General features: G+C 30.9%; 1 protein-coding gene across 1 annotated transcript in view; it reads right to left on the bottom strand.

Moving 5' to 3' along the window:
* SEMA6A_1 (Semaphorin-6A) overlaps nucleotides 1–24,523 on the bottom strand; it is a 91,061-nt gene that overhangs the window by 32,941 nt on the left and 33,597 nt on the right. The window contains exons 3-4 of the mRNA XM_051209212.1: nucleotides 15,257–15,368; nucleotides 6,677–6,773 (exon numbers count right to left, since the gene is read on the bottom strand). Coding sequence (XP_051074644.1) covers nucleotides 6,677–6,773; nucleotides 15,257–15,368 — 209 coding nt within the window. The remainder of the gene's footprint in view (nucleotides 1–6,676; nucleotides 6,774–15,256; nucleotides 15,369–24,523) is intronic.

The raw sequence follows: 24,523 nt of genomic DNA, 5'->3' as shown, positions 1-24,523 counted from the left end.
CTTGTGGTTACGTTAACTGAATTCTGAAACATCTATCATCTACATTTATAGACAGCGACGACATTTCCATTATATTCTACGCTTGACTATATTACTGGAATCATAACAACCTCACTGGGATTATTAATTATTTATAATTGTGGATTCTGGAACCAAACGCAACGGAACATGCACCAACTTGCTGACTTAAGTAACGTCCTTTAACTTTTGTTTGTGTTTATAACTTATAATTTGTATACTATTATATTAATGTTTGAACGTTATAACTTTATTGTTAATTCTGAGTTATTATAAATTTTGGTCCACCACAATCCATTGAATGTACGTTAAAAAAATTAATAATCCATTCAAAATACATTCTTAACAAAAAATAAATTAAAGAAACTATCCGTTCGTCTACAAGGTGATACCTTCTAAAATTGTATCTGGTAAAGGAACTAGAATTCATGAAAAGAAATAACTTCATCTAATAGTTTAAATATTGAAATGTATATTTAATTCTAATCAAGATATAAGTTATTTATTAAAATGGTAAAGCTTTAAATAAAAATAAGGAAAAAAATTAATATATTTATTACTAAGCTAACAACATATAAAATTTGAATTTAGGTCACTTCATCAAATTGTATTTAGTTCAATTTGACATTAATGACCAAAAAGAAGAAAAAACAAAACTAAAAAACTTGAAAACCAGAGAAAAAACTTGTTTAAATTACTTTAGAATTGTACATTTTGAAAGTATATGATCGACTGGATAATTTTATATATGTTCAAGTATGATAAACCATAGATTGTAGTCGATTTATACAATGAACGTGTAGTGAACGAGAACACAATTGAGAATAATTGAATGTATTTGAACACGAAATTACAATAAATACTTCATTTGCAAAATATCAGTCAATGACTTCAAACTTCATTGTTCCTTTGTTGCCATAGTAATCATTCTCTGTTCTCGTTCTTTTTCTTTCAATACCTTTAATCTTCTGCTTCCAAGTATTTCATGTACTACAACTTATATCTGTCGGCATCAGTAGTACATACCACAAAAAGACTCAAATAATTCACTTTTTATAAACTCAGTATAAAATATTCAGTTATATGTTTATGATAAAATTAAAACATTTGAAAATTCATTGTGTTGTTTAGACGTTTCTTTACACAGTTATTTTACGAGTATACTACGCGATATTTGAAGAGGTGTTACCTTCCATCAACACACATGTTGATGAAATGAAATTTTCCGAAAATTGTGTTTGATAGTTTGACAATACTTAGGACAATTTTTTGTTGTTGAAATAATAGCATGATAATGGACAGCAAATGTGGTAAGATTTTTTTGATCTTAGGAGTCTCGCAATTCAGGTTACTTGAGAACATGTCTTTGTAGTTATCTTCTTATCAGAGATCCAGTATATTGAACCTCAGCATTCATTTACATGTGTAAAAATTGGTCAATAAAGATGAAAAGATATGGTTTGCAACAAATTGTCAACAAATATTGTTAAAGCATTGAGTCAGTCAGATATAATCAACCTAAGGCCTGGTACAGCTGTATGTTGACCCAAATTGCCACATCAAATTAAATTGACGAAATGAAGAAAAAAACAAGAATAATGAAGAGAACGAAATAATTTAGTAGCAATAATAGCGACTAAAACAAATGTGTGAAGAACACAGTATGGAAAGAGAAAAAAAGCACATTATTTAATACCAAACGTATGATTAAATTTATTCATTTGAGAATGTTATCTTAATGTAAATCGCAACGTTGCTGGGTTAACATTTATTTTTCATAAGTATGTGGGGAAATAATTTACCTGAAACTTTCCATTGCTTTGTTGATAAACGTTCAAATAAAGATAGAGTTCATTGTTCAGTTTAATTACAACTAATCACTATCACTTCCTACATTTTACATACTAGATATCTCTTTTTTGTGCTAAGATATTCATTTAAATAAAACAAAATTGTTAATTGATGATTTAAGTTATTTGTATTGGTTAAATACATCTTTAAGTTATTTTGTAATTCTTAGTACCAATAAAGTGCAAAATTCCATCTCTACTTACTACTACATTGTCTGAAAACTATTTAACCGAATATTTTTATATTTTGTTCTTCCATTAGTCAAGGCTTCACTAATTAATTGTATTATAAGTGTAGAAATAATTCTTCAGGTTTTTTGGATATTTCGGTGATTTTAACATGAAGAAACAGCTTCTGAACATCTGAAACTCTAGAACTCTTCAGTTGTATAATTATAAAATTATTATCAGATGGGCTTTTTTGTGGATACTATAGAAATTTTAATAATTGAGATCATGAGTCTGTTGTGAGATAATAATTCACTGAAGACATTAGTGAATGTGTCGCTCAATTTCGTGAATTAGTTGAAGTTAGACATTAACACCATGTGATGCCGGCTCAGTGATCTAGTGGTTAAACATTCGTGTGCAAAACCAATAAATCCTGAGTTTAAATCCCACGAGGCGGGATCGTGGATGTGCACTGCTGAAGAGTCCCACAATGGAACGAAACAGCCCTCCAGTGCTCCCAGATCTTCCATGATGATCTAGTTTCAATTGACTCATGATCTCAACTATTAAAATTATAAAATTGTTATAAACATTTATAGAAGCTAACACAAACAAACATTGACTCAATTTTATTATAATCTGACTGCTGTAAGTTCGTTAATCTAGTGGAAAATCTAAGCTGTAAAACTTGTAAAAGATATTGAGATTAATGAAAAGAATTAAATATACATCATATTAGACAAATATAAAATAGATGTTCAATGCTTGATTTTGATTTATATCTTTATTATAATTACTGACCAGTGAACAGTATTTCTTAAAACCAGTTCACCGATTTATGTCTATATGGTTTTTCATTGTTCTATTAAATAAAATAAATTGAACTAAATAATACAGACGTTACAACCTAATAAAACTACATACAATTAATAAGGTTATTAGATTAACACTTGTCTATCACAATGTGTTTTTTTTCTCTCTTTAAATTGGACACAAATTTAATATGGTAATTCCCTGTTATTCTCTTTTTTTTTGTTATTGTTGTTGTTGCTTGTTTCGAATACATTTAATTTTCACTTTCAGCAATAATTTAGTTATTCTTGTTGTTTAAAAAGAAAAAAATTAACTAAAGATAGAGCTAATGTAATGTAATGTTTATTGAAAAACATGCTATCTCAATAGACTGTTAGTAAAAAGTTCTTCTGGTGAATATAAATAATCTGTTTGCTAACGTTTATGAAACTATGAAATAAGAATAAATTTGGATCAGATTGCCAGGCGAAATGTTGGATTCACTTCAAATTCTTTCGCTGAGATTTTACAAATACATTCGTCTTCTTTAATGAATAAACGATAAGTTTACAGATTATCTTATTTGAGATTTGAGAAAGTGAAAAATACATTTTTTTAAAAAAAATACTGGAACTATTCAGAATAAATAATTCAACAATAGATAGTTGTTGTGCCATATTCCTCAATATGTTAAAAGTTTGGTTCTACAAGGGTGAAAGGAAAGCACTTAGGAGTTCTATACTTGAACATCTAATCGACTGTAATCATTCTACAGATCAATAGTTTCATTTCAAGGTTGTTTATATGATTCGTTCAAATCTATCTAGATTTCTTCGTATCCCACTCCTAAAAATAGATGAAGCTCTTACCATCCATGAACTCAAACCAGAACTATGCGTACAAAAGAAGTATGTTTTATCGTTATCGTTACCTTGGCCTTAATATTATTATTATTATTATTGTTATTACTGCATCCCCCCTTACTTATGTCTTATATTCTCATTATTTTATTCATAAATACTCATTCTAGATGTTGTAAACTTGGGCTAGACCCTTTATGGAAGAGGAAAATAAACCTTATCTTTTTCTTCAAACTACTTAATAAACTATCCTTTACATCCAGCCACGTGATTCAATATGCAGATACTCCTCATTATTACATCCGTAATTCCTTGGCACTAGTGAAATAAACTTATTCTAAATCATCTCTTTATATGAATTACTTCAACTGTAATTTTTCTAGATTCTGAAATAACCCACCACAATCTATCCGTACGATAAAATCACTCCCATTATTTGTTCGCTGCATCGATGCATTGAATGTTTCAGCGCCTGTAAGTGTATCTCATTCCACAAGTGATATTATAGGAACTTTAAATGTTTAGCCATCTTTATTAGTGCATTCCCTAAGTAAAACCAACTACTTGTTGTCACTTTATGTTAACACCATCCCCAGCATGTTTAACTAATTTGAATAACACCAACAGTATATCACTGAGTCACATGACACACGCATTTAGGTAGACCTGATTCATATATTTCGGTAATTACTGCTTTGTTGTTCCGTGCTCTCTGTTTTCGTTGTAATTTCTCGAATTGTAGATAATTATCATTAATTCGATTTGGTATACGAAATGACCTTAATTACTCCGTTCATAAATCAACAGGCTGTCTATTTAAGAAATATTAAAAATTCCCGGCTGATGCATTGGATCGCTGTAATACATGTACTACCTAAACAACTACTGAACTAGTATACTTAAAACTTTCTTCTATCACATGTTTGCTCTGTACATCTAATGTTACTATTTATATCAAATTGATCATGCCTGTAAACTGGCGTGAATTCTGTAATTATTATTTTCAGAATGTATAAATTATTATTATTATTGTCATATCAATTTATTTATTTTCACACCTCTATGACATTTTAGTCATTTTATTACATTCACCAAATCTATTGTTATTATTCGTGTTACGTAATCTAGTATTATAATCTTTCTATTACGTTACCTTGGTTATTCGTGTTCACATTTTCTCACGGAATTAGTTGTTTATCAGTTTCTTTTTGGTTTTGTATGTAAAAAAGAATAACTTGTTAAGTTTTGTATAGCTTTTATTTCTAATGCAAAAACATAAAAACCCTTCATAGGATAACCTAATTTATTTGTAAACATTTCGGATTGATTACTAGCTTGATTGAGGTTAAATTGATATGGTTTAAAAACTATCATGGTCTATCAAAAGTAAACATCGTCTAGTTATTACGTCTGAACAACGGAAGCTTGTATTTCATACTTCTTATTCTGTAACTACTGTAGGACCATTAAACAAAGCATAATTTATTATTCAGTGATAGGTCTGAAGATTTACTTCAAACGGCCTCCGAATGCTGGCAATCAGAGGGTGCTAATGAATTAGAAGCAATATGATAACCTTCAGAAGCGTTCTCAGCATACCGAAGTTCAGTGACACAATCAGTCAGGACATGCCAATGAGTGACCTCTAAAGATGTTTTGAGCTATGAATAAAGCAAAACATAGGAAAGTTCAACTGGGCTAAATGTTAAACAAAGTCTAACAGATGGCCCTGTGGTCTATCGGCCGGTGACTACCGATCAACCCGACCAAGTAGACCTAAGTGAGAACCTCTAACTTCCTGAACACTGGACATCCTGAAATACAAACTATCTTCTTCTCTCTTCTGTTCTGTGACGGTGAAGAACTTCTAATTTAGGAACAGGCTGGAATGTTTGTAAAGATTCAGGATACGGAAAGTGTCCCATATTCCTGGAATACTAGGACAGTCATTCCCAAATTTCAAAACAGAATAAGCAGGTTATGTGATCGTTATTAAGATATAACACTGTGTTCTACTGTTTAATAATCAAAAGTCTCTATCATACTCCGTCGAACTAGTGGAACTCGTCAAGAGTAGGTTGGGTCTGTTTAGGGCATCCTCAACAGCCTTTGATTTGCATGTCCAGACTATACCTTAAGAATGTCTATTTATTAGGGCGTAGATGGGAAGTTTATCAACACCTCAATAGTTCTGTACACAAATGTTGCAGGTAGAGAGAAGAAATACAGCTATCTTTTTATTGTTCTAACTTTTTTTTAACCATTCACTTTCCGTTTCAATACCAAAAACATTTTTTACACAGCTTTAAATGAACTGAGTACGTATGGTGATATAAATCTGTTGACCAGTAAAAGATAATTCGACAAACAATACCCAGGCTGCCATTGTAGCACATAATCAGTGGGCGATTTGTGTACGTAAGTATGAAATATACTGTACACAAGCACAGTGAAAATCTTCCTTCCCAAGAATGACAAGAATCTCCACTTATTGTTTGCAGTAAGCCCTTGAAAATAGTTGAATTGTTCGTTTATCTAGATAGATATGTGAAAAATGGTGGTGAGGTGGTAAAGTGAGGCCAGTCTACGCTGCGTGAAATCATGAATAGTCTGTTGATCATGTCAATCTACGACGGAGAGGTCAGTTCATGACACTAATTCGTTGAGTCGGACTGGTATCTGTAAGTCCGTCCCTAACCTCAATTAGAGTTCTAAGGGTAGTCCAACTTAATAACTTCAGATATTATCTGACACAAAGGTAATAGAAAAGTGAACAAACTTAGCATTCGTTAGATTTTTAACATCTTATAAAATAATGTTACTATACATATATTTATTGATCGTAAAAACCGTCTCCATAAACTGATTTTGAACAATAAATGATGTGTAGCAATATTTATAATGAAATAGTAATGTTATATTCAAGTTCAATAAAGTGAACAGTATCTACACTGGTAACCAAAATAGATATGATATAAAACTCACAGAATCGTTGCATTCTGGCATAGACTTTAATGACGTCGGTAGTGTATATTTATCATGTTGTTCGAATGTCGTCATGTCTAACTTTAACAGAGTTCCTCTAAATTAAAATAGAAAAAAAGGGATTTTAAAGAAAAAGGCTTTGATTGAACAGTCTTATATGATATCTTATTAAACGAGGATTCTACTGCACACTAACTACTCTAAACTCATCATACTCTTTGTCGGAACCACGAATTGTATGCATTTACTAAAGGCAAGATTTCACTATAAAGAGTTCTAAACAACTTCTTGCGAATATTTATATAGTCATATTATGACGTTTTTGTACATAAACACACTCATTTGAATGCAAAAACAACCAGATGTCTAACTTCAACTAACCCACGAAATTGGGCGACACATCTACTATTGTCATTAGTGAGTTACTATCTCACAACTGACTTGGTTGAACTCCACTGGTCACTGCTTCTCACTAGAACTCCAGGTTATACATCTTGAAGCCAGTTACTAGTGAGCATATGTTGATTAGTATCAGAAGAGGCGTTGTGGAGATTTTAGTAATTTCAATAGTTGGACTTATTACATCATTGAGTTTTATTTCAACCGTCTTCTAAATTAGTAATTTTAATTTATCAACTGAGCTCTACTCATTTTATTCCTATCAGAGTTTACTCGTTATGTAATCACTTGTTTCTGGCTGTTTGAACTGTTGTCACAATCATTGTTGTAGAATATTCTTCCACATAAGGTATATATTTACAATATTCAATCAGTATTGGTTGGGGAGATTTCATTAAAATCGCAAACCAATTTAGACAACAACTGAAAACTAATAAACCGTTCCGTCCTAGTATGGGACTCCTCGAACTCGTGATCAGGAACGGGACCGTTAGTGCAGCGTGCGAGTTCTTAACCTGTGGATCACTCAGCCGAGATCTAATGATGTATAATTTGTAGGTATCATTACCAAGGTTTGATTTGATATTTTCGAATAAATTGAGCATTGGGTTGATTGTTGTAAATAAAAATAATATATTTGTAATATCCCAATGAGTAGAAAATTAGATTTTCTGACGTTTCGTGACTTAGTGTAAGCCACTTCTTCAGAGAATAAATAACCAAATTAAAATTAGTTCAAGTTTAAATAGTACAACGGAACAATGCAAGAGTAATATTGGATCAATCAAAAACAGGTCTGAACAAGTTGATGTCATGTCATTTCTGTCAAGGTGATTCATAAGTGATATGTATATAAATTTGTGTGTGTATGTATGTGTGCATTGTTTAAGAATGAAAACTTGTGTGACCTTTATGGTAAGAAAGGATAGAGTTTAAATTTGTAATATAATAGTGTGAAATTGTAAATACGATCAGACTGAATGGTTAGGATAGATGGTCTAAGTAGGATGTATGGTAAGGCCTTCTTTTCTATTGAGAGAAGTAGGATTAAGCATTATATGGAACGCCTCAGCTACCCTCCTTTCTTTGTAGTTGGAAAAGCCTTTTTGCAACATTTTGATATTTTTAAAATTGATTTGGTGGTTGTTGAAAATGGCATGAACCGCTATTGCCGATTTAATTTGAAGTTGGTTCAATTCTACAGGATTGTTAGGAGGTTTCTTTGTGTACCTAATATGTTCTTTGGCTCTAGTCAAGATTTCGCGGGATGACTCTCCAATATAATAGGCATCACAATCGATACAACCTAATTTGTAGACGCAGTTCTGTGTGGACATGAAAGGGATTTTTTCTTTCAGGTGAACTAAAGTATTACGTAGTGTGTTCGTTGTTTTGTAATATACTTTAATTCTGTGATGTTTTAAGATTCTTTGGATTTCTTCTGTTGTGCCATGACGGTATGGTAGAACTGCAGTACCAATCCATGGCATTTCATTCGAATCATTAATATAGAAAGAAGGCCTTACCACTATATTACAAATTTAAACTCTATCCTTTCTTACCATAAAGGTCACACAAGTTTCCATTCTTAAACAATGCACACATACATACACACACAAATTTATATACATATCACTTATGAATCACCTTGACAGAAATGACATGACATCAACTTGTTCAGACCTGTTTTTGATTGATCCAATATTACTCTTGCATTGTTCCGTTGTACTATTTAAACTTGAACTAATTTTAATTTGGTTATTTATTCTCTGAAGAAGTGGCTTACACTAAGTCACGAAACGTCAGAAAATCTAATTTTCTACTCATTGGGATATTACAAATATATTATTTTTCATTTATAATGATGTATAAGCCTTTTTTATTTTTTCTATACAACAAATCACTCATTAGCTAGTGCCTATTCTCATGCATTTAGTTATTGATGAAAATCAAATTATGTTGATATACTTTTCAATAACTTTATTAGGCCATGTAACATGCTATTATGATTTTTTATCTTAGATTTTAGATTTCCGAATAGGATATGCATTAGGTTGTACTAGGTTTACATATCCGCTGATAACGAGGTGCGACCATAATCTTAATAGACTTGGGATTCGTCTAGAATTCCTTGTGTCTGAATCACTTTTACAGTCAGAGATGTCACCGAAATGCATAATATAATCTACTTACATGGCTTTCTCAAATGCTCTACTGTTTAGAACATATAATGATCACTGAATAAGTTACAGACTGCTCTTACTCATGCTAATCTAGATTGTCACTAGATCTGTGACGATTTCACAGCGATGTAAAATATGATATAATAAGATGCCCCAATATAGATTATTTTGCACATTAAATCGGCAAACATGAGGGAATTGTGGTCATTCAAATATTACATAACATGGCTCCGACCATTTTAGTTGGAAAAAGAAATAGCAGACATCAACTCATAGAAGTTTTCACATTAATCGATACATTTAATGGTTATTATCAATGGTACTATTAACAACATTCTTCTCTAGTACTGTAGGGCCTGAAAGGTAATATTTTTCCTCCATGTCTACCGACCACATTCTACTATGATTTGACAATCTACTGCAATCATATATAATTGAATGAAAATACCGTGTGATTTGTTAACACCTTTAATCAGTATTATATTTGGTAATTACAAAATAATCTCAGATATAAAAACTCCATGTAAATATTACTTGTATATAGCAATTAGACATATAACAATATTTGTTTTCCAGTAACCTTCATTTTCATCTTTGATTGGCTAGTAGTTATCTGAAAAGTAATTTATTATCATATTATCCTAATTAAGTATCTAGTTATTCATTCGTCCAGTTAGTAAATGATCAAAAATTGTTTCTCTTAACTACCGAGATAAGTTTCGGGACATCATTCTTTTAACAAATTATTCACTCAACTATTGTAGTCACCAGTCGAATAGAATATTAGTTACATATAAACTATTTTCTAATTTTGTTATCAAAAAACAACCTATTTACTATACTTCACTTTGATTATCTTATGATCTAAAGCAATTAGTCCCTTTTATAAATTTCGATAGAACAATGAGAAGATGGAGTTGATATGAAAAATGTGATGTATTTGCACTATACATTTCAAACAATCTGGTCAAACATTTACTTGTCAGGGCATTTTATATAAAAATTAATGAAGGCCAATTAAATGAAAGTTCAAGTAAAAAGTAACAAAGTGGAGAGAAACAATTTTTCATCGTATAAAAAGAAATAAGAAATTGTCGCGTTATCCTAGGCCATAGAATGACTTAAGGATTACCAGGGTAAATTCAAGGTTACGACAAATTGTTTTTGTACACATAAGGGATAGGGGTTAAATTTACGAATAGCTAAGCCTTTAATAAACTTGAGAATTCATCCTTGACCATTTTTCTATACAACCTTCTAAAAACTGTATTAATGTCAATTTTGTACCCTGTTTCAATTGATAATTACAAAATAATCTCAGATATAAAAAATGCATGTAAATATTACATGTTCATAGCAATTAGACACATAACAATGTTCGTTTTCCAATAACCTTCATTTTCATTCTTGACTGGTTAGTGATTATGATCCATTTATAGAAAAAGTGACATTCAGTAAAACAAATCAAATTTGATTGTTTTTTTAAAAATTTTATTACCTAATGCATATATAAGCCACAAAAACTTGTTTATGTTTTTATTAATAAATAGTTATGTCTATTCTAAATAATTCATTGCTGAAAACTGAAATGTTTTGGATAGTCAAACTTGAAAGAAACTGATGCAGATACATGATATCAAATTCATTTTAATTTTTGTTTTAAAAACAAAAACAAACAATAAAAATATTTAGTGCTAACAGATGACTTTATGATGTTTTTAAGTCTGAGTTTAATTTTTCAATAAATAGTTATAGTCAGTAGGGGTTTGTGGAGATTTTAGAAATTTCACTGATTGAAATCATGGGTCAATTGAAGCTAGACCACCATGGAAAACCTGGAAGCGTTAGACGGCCGTTTCGTCCTAGTATGGGACTCCTCAGCAGTACGCATCCACGATCCCGCACCCCGCGAGATTCGAACCCAGGACCTATCAGTCTCGCGTGCGAGCGCTTAACCACTAGAGAACTGAGCCGGCCGGTTATAGTCATAGTTTGAAACAAAGAACCTCTTACTGACTATTATTATTATTATTATTATTATCATCATCATTATTATTATTATTATTATTATTATTATTATTATTATTATTATTATTATTATTATGTAAGTACATAGCGTTGGTTACTGTATTCATCTAGGCGATATAACCATTATAATATTGAATACAATAATAGCATTATCATGAATGTTAGGTTTTTTCATTACTTAGTTTGTATACATAGATTGTAAGAACCTAGATATATAATGAATAAGATATGTTTGTGTAAGCAAAAGTAAAAATCATGAGAACTATATTTGAATAATTTAATGTTAGAGTAATGAGCTTCATATTAATTTTATATTGAATTCATTTATAAAAACATTGATAATTTGAATGAGTTAGCTGGTTTTGAACTATTGTTTAAGTTTACATCTATGAAGTATAGATTTATAAATTTGTAGTGCAGTAACTATGAACGGAGTAATAAAAATAGTTGGTTATTCGTTCAATCATTGGTAGTTTAAAACTTGTCATTGAGAATAAAATATAGGTGAAGTTGGAAATGATTCTGGTTGTAATTTGAAAGAACATTAATACATGAGGAAATATCTAATCGATACAACTTGTTTTCCAACTGATAATTAAGTGTAAATACTATTTTATTTTAAATTGTATTTAGATAGGTATCTGTCCAGACATTTAATGTAATGGTATAACAAGAAATATATTTACGTTTAACGCTCTAGCTTAGCTAGAAACGAGTCTCACTATCTTTAACATGTATTTTCTGCAAACATTTACATTGTTGGGTTACAGGCCCCGATGAATTCCATGTAATATTGAGGCATTATGTTTACACAGCTCTTAAGATAATAAACGATATACATTTGCATTACAGAACGTGATGCATGACTTACAATATCTAAGTTTCATTTCTGTGAGAAACGACAGTTCTGAAAATTATTAAATGCAAGATTTGGTCATTCTTGTTACAACACTAAAGAAATGTTAGTCATGTTGTTAAATGTACAACTGGTTCTCGCATATTCTACTATGAAAATAACCTTGAAACTCAAATTTCTAGAAGTCTGATGGTTGATTTTAATTCATATCATCATTCAGAGTTTCCCTATTTATATCGAATTTATAGCCAAGACTAAACAGTATTCATCATCTTTCTGAAGAAGAAGAAGAAGATCATCATTATTACATATGCTATTTACTTGGTCAATACATCAATATATATTAAATGAAATAGCGCCAAATGTTTTGTTACTTCATTGTATTGGAAATAATATTTCTGACATTGAATTGGCTTCTAAAACTCTCTTGATGAAGCCTAAATAATTTTACTATATAACAAATTATGATATATAAGATTGTAATATTGCTGTGTCGTACTTAATTTACTTAGTTATTTTTGAATGTTGATGCGCTAAGCGAAAGTACCTCTATGTCCCTCAGTAGGTGGGCCAAGATTACCACCTAAAGACACTTTTCACAGCATGCCTTTTTGACACAAGTTTAGTTGTAAAAAATTATTAAATAAAATAAATAAATTGACTAGACCATACAGTTATGTAGATAAAGAAAATAAACTATAAAGAAACAGATTTAAGTTACCTGACATTCATATTTTATTTTGTATCATATTTCAGTATATTTTTCTTTAATATAGAAGAGATTTGACTAAAGTACCTGGCAATACATAATACTTGAATAATGATGTTTAAAATTTATCCTCATAACACCTCAAAAACATAAAATTACTATTTCATTGAAACTATAGACTGATCAATGTTAGACCACCATTGAAAACCTAGAAGCACTAGACAGCCGTTTCTTTCCAGATTTTCAATGATAATTTAACATTGATCAGTTCATGACTTCAACGAAAATCAACAATCTCCACAACCTTTTACTGTTAAAACTATTAGACTGGTCGTTTTTTAGTTTAAAGTTTAAATGAATATATTATTACAGTGAAGCTAAAATAATTTAGACAATGAGTATATACTTTACGACTTATTTTAGGAGTATTTACTCTTTAGAAACATGGTTAAATTTTATTTTCCCCTAGAAATCTTCACAATCCACATTTCACCGTTTTGTTATTATAAATCGTTTCGCTTAACAAGTATTACAGTAAATCCTTTAGTTTTAATAGTAGTATAACTTCAAACTTTTCAGATGATATGTGATGTTTATTTAACGATCAAGATACAGATGAACTGTTTATGTCTACCTTATTTAACAATAAACGTTATACTCATAGCAATCAGTTTCTTTTATATAACAATACGCTAGTAGAAATGGTCATGGGATAGCAAGTTTAACAATAAAATTACGTAGACAGCTGTTAATATTAGTATTAATAATATTTATTTTAATTCCTTATCCATTTACATACCATCATGTCGTAGTTTATAGCAAACCCAACGATAAATAATTTCGCTTGAATGATCATAGTAAAGGTATTGTATATGAACTTATTTCTAAAATTTATGAAAACCCAGTTTCACTAATGGATCAGTTTTTTGCTTTTGAAAGTGAGTTTTACAAACTCGGTATACCTGCTAGTTACTAATTTAATGTTCCAGAAACTACTCTGTGTAGCGACATTTAAATAAAAACAAATTATTTAAGAGTTAATTGCTGAATATATGATTTTTCTGATGTTTTACAAAATTTCCAGTCTGATGTATATCAAACTCAATTTTTAAACCTCAATGATATTATTTGTAAAGCTTAGAGAAGCATTTTCAAGACAGTAGAACGTTTCATTCATCTATAAGACATACGATGAAGACTTAAGTTAACGGTAATAATATAACTCAAATTAACTTCAAACTGATTAATGTCCTTAGTAAAGTTCAGGAAAGCTTCTAACTCCATGTGCTTTCTTTCATCTTTCTTATGATGGAGAAAATAAATAAATAACTTTTAATTTCAATGAAAATCTTTGAAAGTTTCTTAGTTCTGAGTTTGCTCGTGAAAACAAGTAATTTCTAACTTTTGTGGAAAAAAAAATCATAAAGTTTATGTCTTACTGTATGACCACTTTTTAACATGTTGGATTTCAAAAGACCAGAAAGGTTGTATTTAGTAAGTTCGCATATTTCAAACCACATGTTTGTTACTATACAATGGTTTAATAAGAACTAATAATAGAATTTCCAAATATAGTATTATCATTTAAGTATGTTCGTACCATAGTAACAAGCATAAATGTATTAGACGAATGTTAGTGGACCATTGGTCATTTTAGATATAATCATTCCAGACATCTTAGTAGTTATAGTCACTAAAAATTAACAAACCTATGTATCAAACTGTTATAGATCTACTTCTTTTTTATTACTTATTCACCACTAACATCTAACTGTATTATTATGGATGATTATATTGTTGAACAAAATTAAATAGCTACAATTCAACGCTAGCTAAATAAAATGTGTGACTCCGAAGTTATATTGAGAGCTTTATTTAAAGTTTAATAAAATAACGTCGTTTGTAATCATATTGTCAACCTAATTTTTACTATTCAGTGGTATATATCATATATATAAATTCACTTGGTATTGTTTACTTGAAACTTTCAATTGATTATTAGGATTGCAATTGATCAGTCTCTTATTAGAATATGCGCATCTTTTGCGGATTGCCTCGATACTGACTTAATTTACAGGCATTATAAGCAAAGATGGATAGTGTCTTACAGTGGAATTCAGGACGCGTGTTTCGTCCTATTTTGGGACTCAGCTGGATTTACCTGTATCAAAGAGTTGATGTTCACTCTGGAACTCGAAACCAGTACCGTTTACTTTAAAGGACATCGCGTTAACCACTTATCTACTGGGTCCTTTCCTATATATATATATATATATATATATATATATATATATATATATATATATATATATATATATATATAATATTTTAACGCCCTTAATAAACTGAATCAATTTTAGATATTCATATTTATTTTAATACATTTATAATTATACGACACTTACCGATTTTTCACTAAATAAATTGAAGATGTTTTTGGCATAATAATCATTTGCGAAAAATTATTATTATCATCATTGTCTTTGAATTTTATTCCAATATTTTTTTGAATTAAATCTAAAATTAATAATTAAAAAGGATACTTTAATAAATAAATAAATAATTTGATAAAAATGTATATTTATATACAATGGAAACAGTATACTAGTATAGGGGATGTGGAGATTATTAAGTTTTTGATTGAGATCATGAGCCGGTTGATCTTAGACCACCTATGGAAACCTGGAAGCATTGGACGGCCGCTTCGTCCTATTGTGGGACTCCTCAGCGGTGTGCATCCACGATCATGCGAGCGTGATTCGAACCCAGGGCCTTCGGTCTCGCGGGCGAACTTTTAACCTACTGGGCCACTGAGCCGGCATCCAATGGTGATAGTGTCTAACATCAACCAATCCACGAAATTGCGCGACCAACTTCCATTGTACTGAGGTAGATACCTGTCTCTACCCGATATGAATTAGCTCCACTGGTCACGGCTTCTCACTAGAACTCCGAGAATTCCCTCACGAAGCTAGTCACTAGTGAGCACATGTTAATTGCTAGTATAGGGGTTGTGGAGATTATTAAGTTTTTGATTGAGATCATGAAATAGTATGGATTACATATCAGAGGAAAACTGTGTAAAGTTATTTAAGTTGCTGGGTTTAATCAGTTTATTTACTAATTAAAAAAATAAATATATTGATTAATATAATTTATCATTGCAAATCACTAATCAGCCCTTGTTGTATATAATCGACATAGAAGTTGACTGAACTACTTGATTATTAAAAGAAAATTGATCATGACCTTTTAAAATGAGTTTTTTTGATAGTGAATAATAGTTGTTTTATGAAAAAATCGACTCTGAGTTTAGATGAAGAAACAAAATCAAATAAACATGTTAATCATGTAGTGTATGATTCAACATGACCGGAAGGACCAGTCAAATAGTAACGGAAATGATGAGATACAATTTGACAGTTCTTGGAGCAAGTGAAACCCATTGGATCTAAACTGGAAAGCAAAAGTTAGGTACGGAAGAGATGCTGCTGTACTCTGGTCACGAGGAAGAAAATGCTCTACACAATCACGTTGTTTTAATGTTTTCCAAAGATGCACGTAAAGCACTTATTGAATAGGAATCTTATGGATCCAGGATCATCCAGCATCATTCAAATCAAAAATGAAAGAAATCACAATGAATATTGTCCAATATTATGCACCCTCTAATGATAGCAATGACGAAGAACAGTTCTATGAGAGGCTGCAATCAATTATAGCCTTTCTACGAGATATTAAAAAACTCAGCCAATTCAAGACAACTCTCATCAGCATTTTTCAAGCCTTACAGGATCTGCTGGGAGAAGGAAATACTATGGAAAACAACTGGGAAGGAATCAAAAAAGTACTAACTTCAACGTGTCAAGAGGTGTCGGGTCGCAACAAGCATCATCATAAGGAATGGATCTCTACAGAAACTCTGGACAAGATTCAATAAAGGAAGAACAAGAAGACAGCGATTAACAACAGCCAAACACGAGTAGAGAAAGTCAAGGCACAAGCTGAATACACAAGCAAAGAAGCAAGTAAAGAAGAGCATTAAAGCTGACAAGCAGAAATATGTGGAAGCTTCAAGAGGAGTGATCTGTTGGAAAAAAGTCAAATTACGATTGATTTACTCATTATGAGTTTTGCTCAAGATTACTTCCGCTTTGATTCAATATAGTGATTACTCAATGTAGTGTTTGTTTTCTTTTCTCGTATGATAATTTATTCTGTATAATATGCGAGATTCTTGTGTTCCATTGACATGAACTATGCTCAGTATGTGATTTCTTATAACTCTAAGTATTTTTCATATATGTGATTTCATCCTAATTATTAATCAAAATGGATGTACAATCAATATATAAATGAGTATAATTTCTACTACGGTCGTCGTCGTCGTGTTTTGTGGTTAATAAATCATCACTTATACCAGTCTTTGTGTTCTTACTTTCGCATCGTGGGAATTGCAGAGGCCCCTCGTTCCGAGTATAAGTGATAAGCGTTTCCGAAATAACAAGAAGAAAATATAAGACAGTTATGTGACACAACAAAGAAACTAGAAGGGAAATATAGTAAACCAGAGAGACTGATCAAGGAAAAAGAAGGCAAGACAATCACCGAGATTCAAGAACAGAGGAACAGATGGGTAGGATACTTCGAGGAGTTCTTGAATAGATCAGCTTCATTGAAACCACCGGACATCGAAGCAGCACCTACAGACCTTCCTGTAGATCTCACTCCACCAACGACAGAAGAAATCAGGATGGCCATCAGACAAATCAAGAGCGCGAAAGCAGCAGAACCTGACAATGTGCCACCTAAGGCTCTAAAGTCAGACACAGAAGTAACTGCACGTATACTTCACGTGCTATTCAGGAAGATTTGGGAGGAAGAACAAGTGGCAACAGATTGGAAAGAAAAACACCTCATCAAGATACCAAAGAAAGGAGATCTGAGCAAATGTGAGAACTACAGAGGCATCACATTACTGTCAGTACCAGGGAACGTTTTTAACAAATTGTTGCAGAACCGGGTGAAAGACTCAGAAGACACTCAACTTCGAGATCAACGGGTTGGATTCCATAAGGTTCGGTCTTGCACAGACGGATCATCGTTGAACAATCAATCGAGTGGCACTCATCACTATATATTAACTTCATTGACCATGAGTAAGCGTTTGACAGCATGGATAGGAGAACTTCATGGAAACCTCTCCGTCAACTGAATTATGAAGATTTTAATATCTGAGGGAAAGCACGGAATACAATGGACAGCGTGGAATCAGTTAGAAGATTTGGACTTTGCAGATGACATGGCTCCTCTATCCTATACACACCAACAAATGCAGATAAAGACAGCCAGTGTAGCAGGAGCCTCTGTATCAGTAGGCCTCAACATACAAAAGAGAAAAAGAAAGATCCTCAAATATAACACAGAGAACATCAACCTAATCGCACTTGATGGAGAAACTCTGGAGGTGGTGGAATCATTCACTTATCTGGGTAGCATCGTCGATGAACGTGGAGAATCAGATGCAGACGTAAATGCGAGGATCAGCAAAGCAAAGGTAGCATTCCTACAGTTGAAGAACAAATAGAACTTGAAACAACGGTCAACCAATATCAAAGTGAGAATCTTCAATATGAACGTCAAGATAGTTCTACTGTTCGGAGGTGAAACTTCGAGAACTACCACAACCATCATCACAAAGGTACAAATATTGATAAACAATTGTCTACACAAGATGCTCCAGATCCGTCGGTCGGATACCATTACCAATGACCCGCTGTGGCAGAGAACAATATAGTTCCCACATGAAGAGGAACTTAGAAAAAGACGTTGGAGGTGGATAGGATGTACACTGAGGTAATCATCAAACTAAATCACGAGGTGTGAACTAACTTGGAATCCTGAAAGTAAACAGAAAAGAGAAAGACCAAATAACACACTGCGCCAAGAATTCAAAACAGACATCAATAGGTATCCATACCAAGTTTGAACTTGATAGTTTCAATTAAATTGAGCATCGGGTAGAGAGTTAATAATAAATATATATTTTTTTATATTCCAATGAGTAAAAAAATTGTATTTCTGACATTTCGTGACTTAACCAATTTAATGTCATTTGTATAGACACTCCGAAGAAGCGGCTTACAATAAGTCACGAAACGTCAGAAATACAATTTTACTACTCATTGGAATATAACAAAATATATTTATAATTAGATATAAATAGAATGAATAACAACTGGAATGAACGGTAAAGGATTGTTCAGAACTGAGTTAGATGGAGAATGTTAGTGAGAGTATTATGCTCTTCCAACAGAAGTAACAAACGTAAGTAAGTAAGGTTCAACATGACCAGTGCTTTTTTTATAAAGAACATACATCTTACTTTATATACGAATTACAAACTTTCACTTGGCTGAAAATATTTCTAATGAGACATTTTCTAACAGATCTACTGTGTACTGTTGTTATTTTTTCTTCATACATATCTTTTTATTACAGTTTATTTCTTATAAATATACATAGCATAATGGACCACCTGTATTCTTAAGAAAAATAATAAATAATTTTTCACAGTTTAATGACTTCTTTACATATGAAGTTTCAGTTGTTTTTTCTTTCTTTATTTGTTTATTTATTTATAGGGATTTGCATACTCTTCCATCATGTAATAAAAATAGATTGTTTTCGTTTGTTTGTTTGTTTTTCTAAAGCTCGAACTATCTATTCTATTTCAATTCCTGATCATATAAACTGTTAATTATATTATTGTCACCTTAAATGAACATACTGTTTTACCTGAAAGATGGATAACAATATTTTATCAATATATAAAATTTATATTCTACCAAAAATGGCGCTAAATAAAATGGGTTTTTTTAAAATTTACAATTTTATTTTTTATTTTATATTTTTACACTTGTGTGTTTATGTTAAATTGAATTTTGTAAATTGAACTTTGATTATCATAAACTGGATATTTGTTGTTAGAAAAATAAATAAATAAACAAGTTTTGAATATAAATGACCAGAAAAGAGAACATTGCCGTTACTGAAAATGTATTAACGAAACGTTGAATTCTATTTATGATTACCAAAAAAGAAAAAAAAACATCATGAACTGAAGTACTATGAAACGTTTTCTTTTTTCAAATGATTGTTTGTTTTTTTAAAAATAGGGTTATTTAGGATAAACCTATAAAGAGAATGATTTGGTAGTGTCACATTTTAGCTACATTCATCTCTGAGTATAAAAAAACCATTATCAGGTATATCATTAAGTCTAAATGCTTATGGTTGTTTTGTTTTAATTCCAGATGACGTTAACTCTTTGTTAAATTTACTTCGTGGTTATATCTCAAGTTAGATTCGATGTTATCAAATTGTGAGATGAAAAGTTTGTTATTCAATATCAACGGCTGGTTGAAGTTAGACATTAACACCGTTGGATGCCGGCCGGCTCAGTGGTCTAGTTGGTTAAGCGCCTGGTGCGAGACTGACAGGTCCTGGATTCGAATCTCGAGGGGTGCGGGATCGTGGATGCGCACTGCTGAGGAGCCCCGAAACGGCCATCCAGTGCTTCTAGGTTTTCCATGGTGGTCTAGCTTCAATGAACTCATGATTTCAATCTGTGAAATTTCTACAATCTCCACAAACCCCTTCTGATAATATTCAATATCAGACAGAAAATATTCTTTCTATAAACTTAATCACTTTGAACTATATGAGTCTGATTTACATACAATTGTCTGTCCCGTAATTACGTAATATATAATTATTATATATGTTTGAAACATAGGCGGTTCGTTTAAATTTATCCAGAAATACCAGTCATTATTTTGAAATAAATACATAATATGAAATGTGAAAAGTAGTGTTTTCTTATGATTTCAATCCATGTAATCAATTTATTACTTCTTGAATCCGTATATCCACATACAAACATATCAGTATGAATTATTGCTGTTATGGTAAAGTAGGAAAAATAATAACAATATTTCTCTTTACCTTATTCTCTTTTCTTTGTATAGATATACTATAAGCAACTAAGTCTAATCGATAGTATCTTTTCAATGATAATGGTTTCTATTTCTGTGCAGTATTTTTAGAATAGTGACAATAATAAAATATATGTATGATTCAAGACTGAAATATAAATCATTCCAATAAAGTACACTTATAAGTTAAAATTTATCCAGCTAATAGTAATAATGTTTGGCCAATTAAAGTGACAAATATAATCGAGTTGAGACTTCAGTACTATTTAACACAAAGTATGGGTTTATTTTTCAACTCTACCTGTAATCATTTTAATTTACTTAAAAAAATTGTACTCATTTTAGATAACTTTAGTTCTTAGGTTTATTTCCCTTAAATTTATAATGAGACGTGAGTTTTATGATTATGAATTTATTGGATGTTTTACTTATTATGATTTCAATCTACTTTTTCAAAGACCCGAAATTGTTGAATTGATTTTCTGCTCTGAAAATTAGGTTTCTGATAAGCATGTTTTACGCGTTTATTATGTACTGGATTACGTTTTGTTTTACATTGACAACTCAAGGCCAGAGAGTACTCATGATCAGTAACTATGGATTTTCCAAAATTTAGTAGACTTTTTGAAAGAATATATAGGTTTAAATCGAGTAAGCTGAATAACTTTCAATACCTTGATAAATAATCTATCACAAATTACATACTAGATGTTAGCTGCTCTCATAAAATAACACTACTTTCAGTATCCATGATATATCATGCAAAATATTATTACGAATATTAGGAAAAATAGATGAGTCTATACGTAATAAACAATCTATTGGCAGTCTGATCACATGTAAAATATATGTTAGTAATTTAAATTATTAGATAACGGAGAAGAAATGAATCTCAAGTGCATGATTATGGATAAATCTTTTTTCTTTGAGTTAGATAATTTAATTGATAAGTTTCACTATTCTACCAAGAAACGTCATCAGGATAAACATTAGAATAACAATGAATTCTTTATGTTTCAACCATTCAGCTCAGAGAACGAAATATCACTTAGATTCATATTCTTTTACTAAATAATTTACTTAAGTCATATAGACCATAGTTCACACTTTTAGAAATGACCTTATCACCTTTGTGGTAAAATAAATATCATTTTTGAATGTAACATTGAATTTTAGTGATGATCAAATAATCTAAGAAAAAAAATTATCAAACATAAAAAATGGGAGCATTATTTCTGTATAGGTACCATCATCATTAGACGAGATGAATGGTGGCTAGCAATAGAATCCAGGACTTACATTTTTGCTATATTTCGAACTCATCAGTTGGGTATATCTTCATTCCAGAATTTAAGATTCCTAAACGTCAATGAGAAAACTCAAACAACTGATGCAAGACAGATCAATCCGATCATCCAGTGATTCAATAATTAATTCAAGGATTTTTTTAAAATTGTCTTTTGAATACAAAAACGTAAAAGCAATTTCGAATGTAAAAGTGTAATTTATCATGTGACCATATGATACATAAATATATAATGACAGAACTGATTGTACTCTGTTCACAATATTGACACATGAAGATTTATGTCAAACCGAAATGATTTATTCATAATGAAAGCATAAATTTTTATTTAAAGGCAATCCTCTTTATTTAACTTAATGTTATACATTACAATTCAAAAATATCATATTTAACCATTATACATACATTACGTTTGTTTATTTATTCACATGAAAATGATTTAATAAACTAAACAAATTCTTAATCCTCGTTCTTTTTCCTAATTATAATTACCCATTTCATATTCATCTTATTTTTATTTTTCTTCTTCTTCTTCTTCAAATAATCATATTCTGTTAGTAGTATAATAGTGTTCATATAAAACATGAAAAAGTAGTATATCAACACAGGTAATAAAAGTTTGGTTATTGTTTACATTAAACATCAGTTTTGAAAAAACGTATTCACTGTATCATTTAGATTGACTAGTCATTTATAGTAATAATAATAATAATAAGGAAATAGTGTCTGAAAAATTAAGAAAAATGTTAGTATCAGAAAGCGTTTTGTGGAGATTGTAGTAATTCCAACAGTTGAGATCATGAGTCGATTGAAGCTAGATCACCATGGAAAACCTGGAAACACTGGACGGCTGTTTTGTACTATTGTGAGACTCCTCAGTAGTGCACATCCACGATCCCGCCTCGCGGGATCCGTACTCAGGACTTATCACTCTCGCGCGTGAGCGCTTAACCACTAGACCACTGAGCCGGCATCCAACTGTGCTCATGTCTAAGTTCAACTAATCCACGAAATTGAGCGACACATCCACCATTGTCATCAGTGAGTTACTATCTCACAACTGACCCGATTGAACTCCACTTGTCACTGCTTCTCACTAGAACTCCAGGATATATCTCTTGAAGCCAGTTACTAGTGAGCACATGTTGATTAGTATCAGAAGGGGTTTTGTAAAGATTGTGGTAATTTCAACAGTTTGAGATCATGAGTCCAGGTTTTTCATGGTGGTCTAGATTCAATTGACTCATGATCTCAACTGTTGAAAAATGTTAGTGTAAGTTATATCTTCCCCCTTCAAAACAAAACAAAACAAAATTATTTAAATAATGTTTTATATATATTTACCTTATATGTTGAAGTACATGAAACTATCTAAGGTCATTTCCAATAAGCATCTTCTTTTTCAAAACTTTCAGAAAATCAGTGAACTTAATATCATGTGGTGTACTAGCTGTAAGGCTTTTATTTTAATATATTTTCTACGTCCAGCCCACTACTAAAGATTATTGTAAGGTGTATATTTTATATATATATATATATATATATATATACGTTTGTTACCCTATTTCCGAAAAGAAAATGTTTTGATAACACAAAATGAATTAAATCCAACTGATTTATTTTCGTGAAGTTGATTCAAGTTAAATATTTAGCTTTATGTTACCAATGATTCTATCCATAAGATATAGAAGTATAGTACTCTAACATTTCTGGTAATATAATGATCATATTGACAATTAATAATAATCAAGCTCGTGAAAATAATTATACATATATGTTTGTGAAATCATTTTATTACTTAAAATATTTTAATCCATCTTGATCTCGACTGAATTCAAAAGAAAAAAAGAAACAAAACAAAAATACCACTAACAGAATGAACAAATATTGTAAGGGAATTTGAAAAATAAGGCATGTCTATGGTAAGTCACTTTTTTGATATTCACGGCAATAGGTGTTTTTGTTTGGTAACTTTTCAGTTTTTTTATTTTTAAAGCAGAACGTTAAAATCGTTCGGCTTAAATTAAGTTACATATGATATTTGAACATTTAAAAGAGTCAAACAAAAAATTTAACAGCTGTTTGATGTCTCTAACTGCTTTTTAACGTATGATGTTCACATGCTAATATTTCAGAAAACGAAATGGGTAGAAACGTGATTTTTTTTACTTATTTCTAACGCTCTTTTTTAAATACTCATTTTAAGAAATTACCAGCGCATTTCAAAGAACATTGACAAACATTTTTATACAGATAACATACTATTCACTATTGAACTGGTCGTTCACTGAATTCATTAAGCCAGTAAATCAGTGCCCGTTATCAAGATTTTCTTTCAAGAAGGCTATTTAGATGTAGAATTATAACTC

This window comes from Schistosoma haematobium, chromosome 1, assembly GCF_000699445.3.
Source record: "Schistosoma haematobium chromosome 1, whole genome shotgun sequence".
Classification (NCBI taxonomy): Eukaryota; Metazoa; Platyhelminthes; class Trematoda; order Strigeidida; family Schistosomatidae; genus Schistosoma; species Schistosoma haematobium.
Note: the sequence above shows the minus strand (reverse complement) of the source record. Positions and strands in the feature narration are given on the sequence as shown.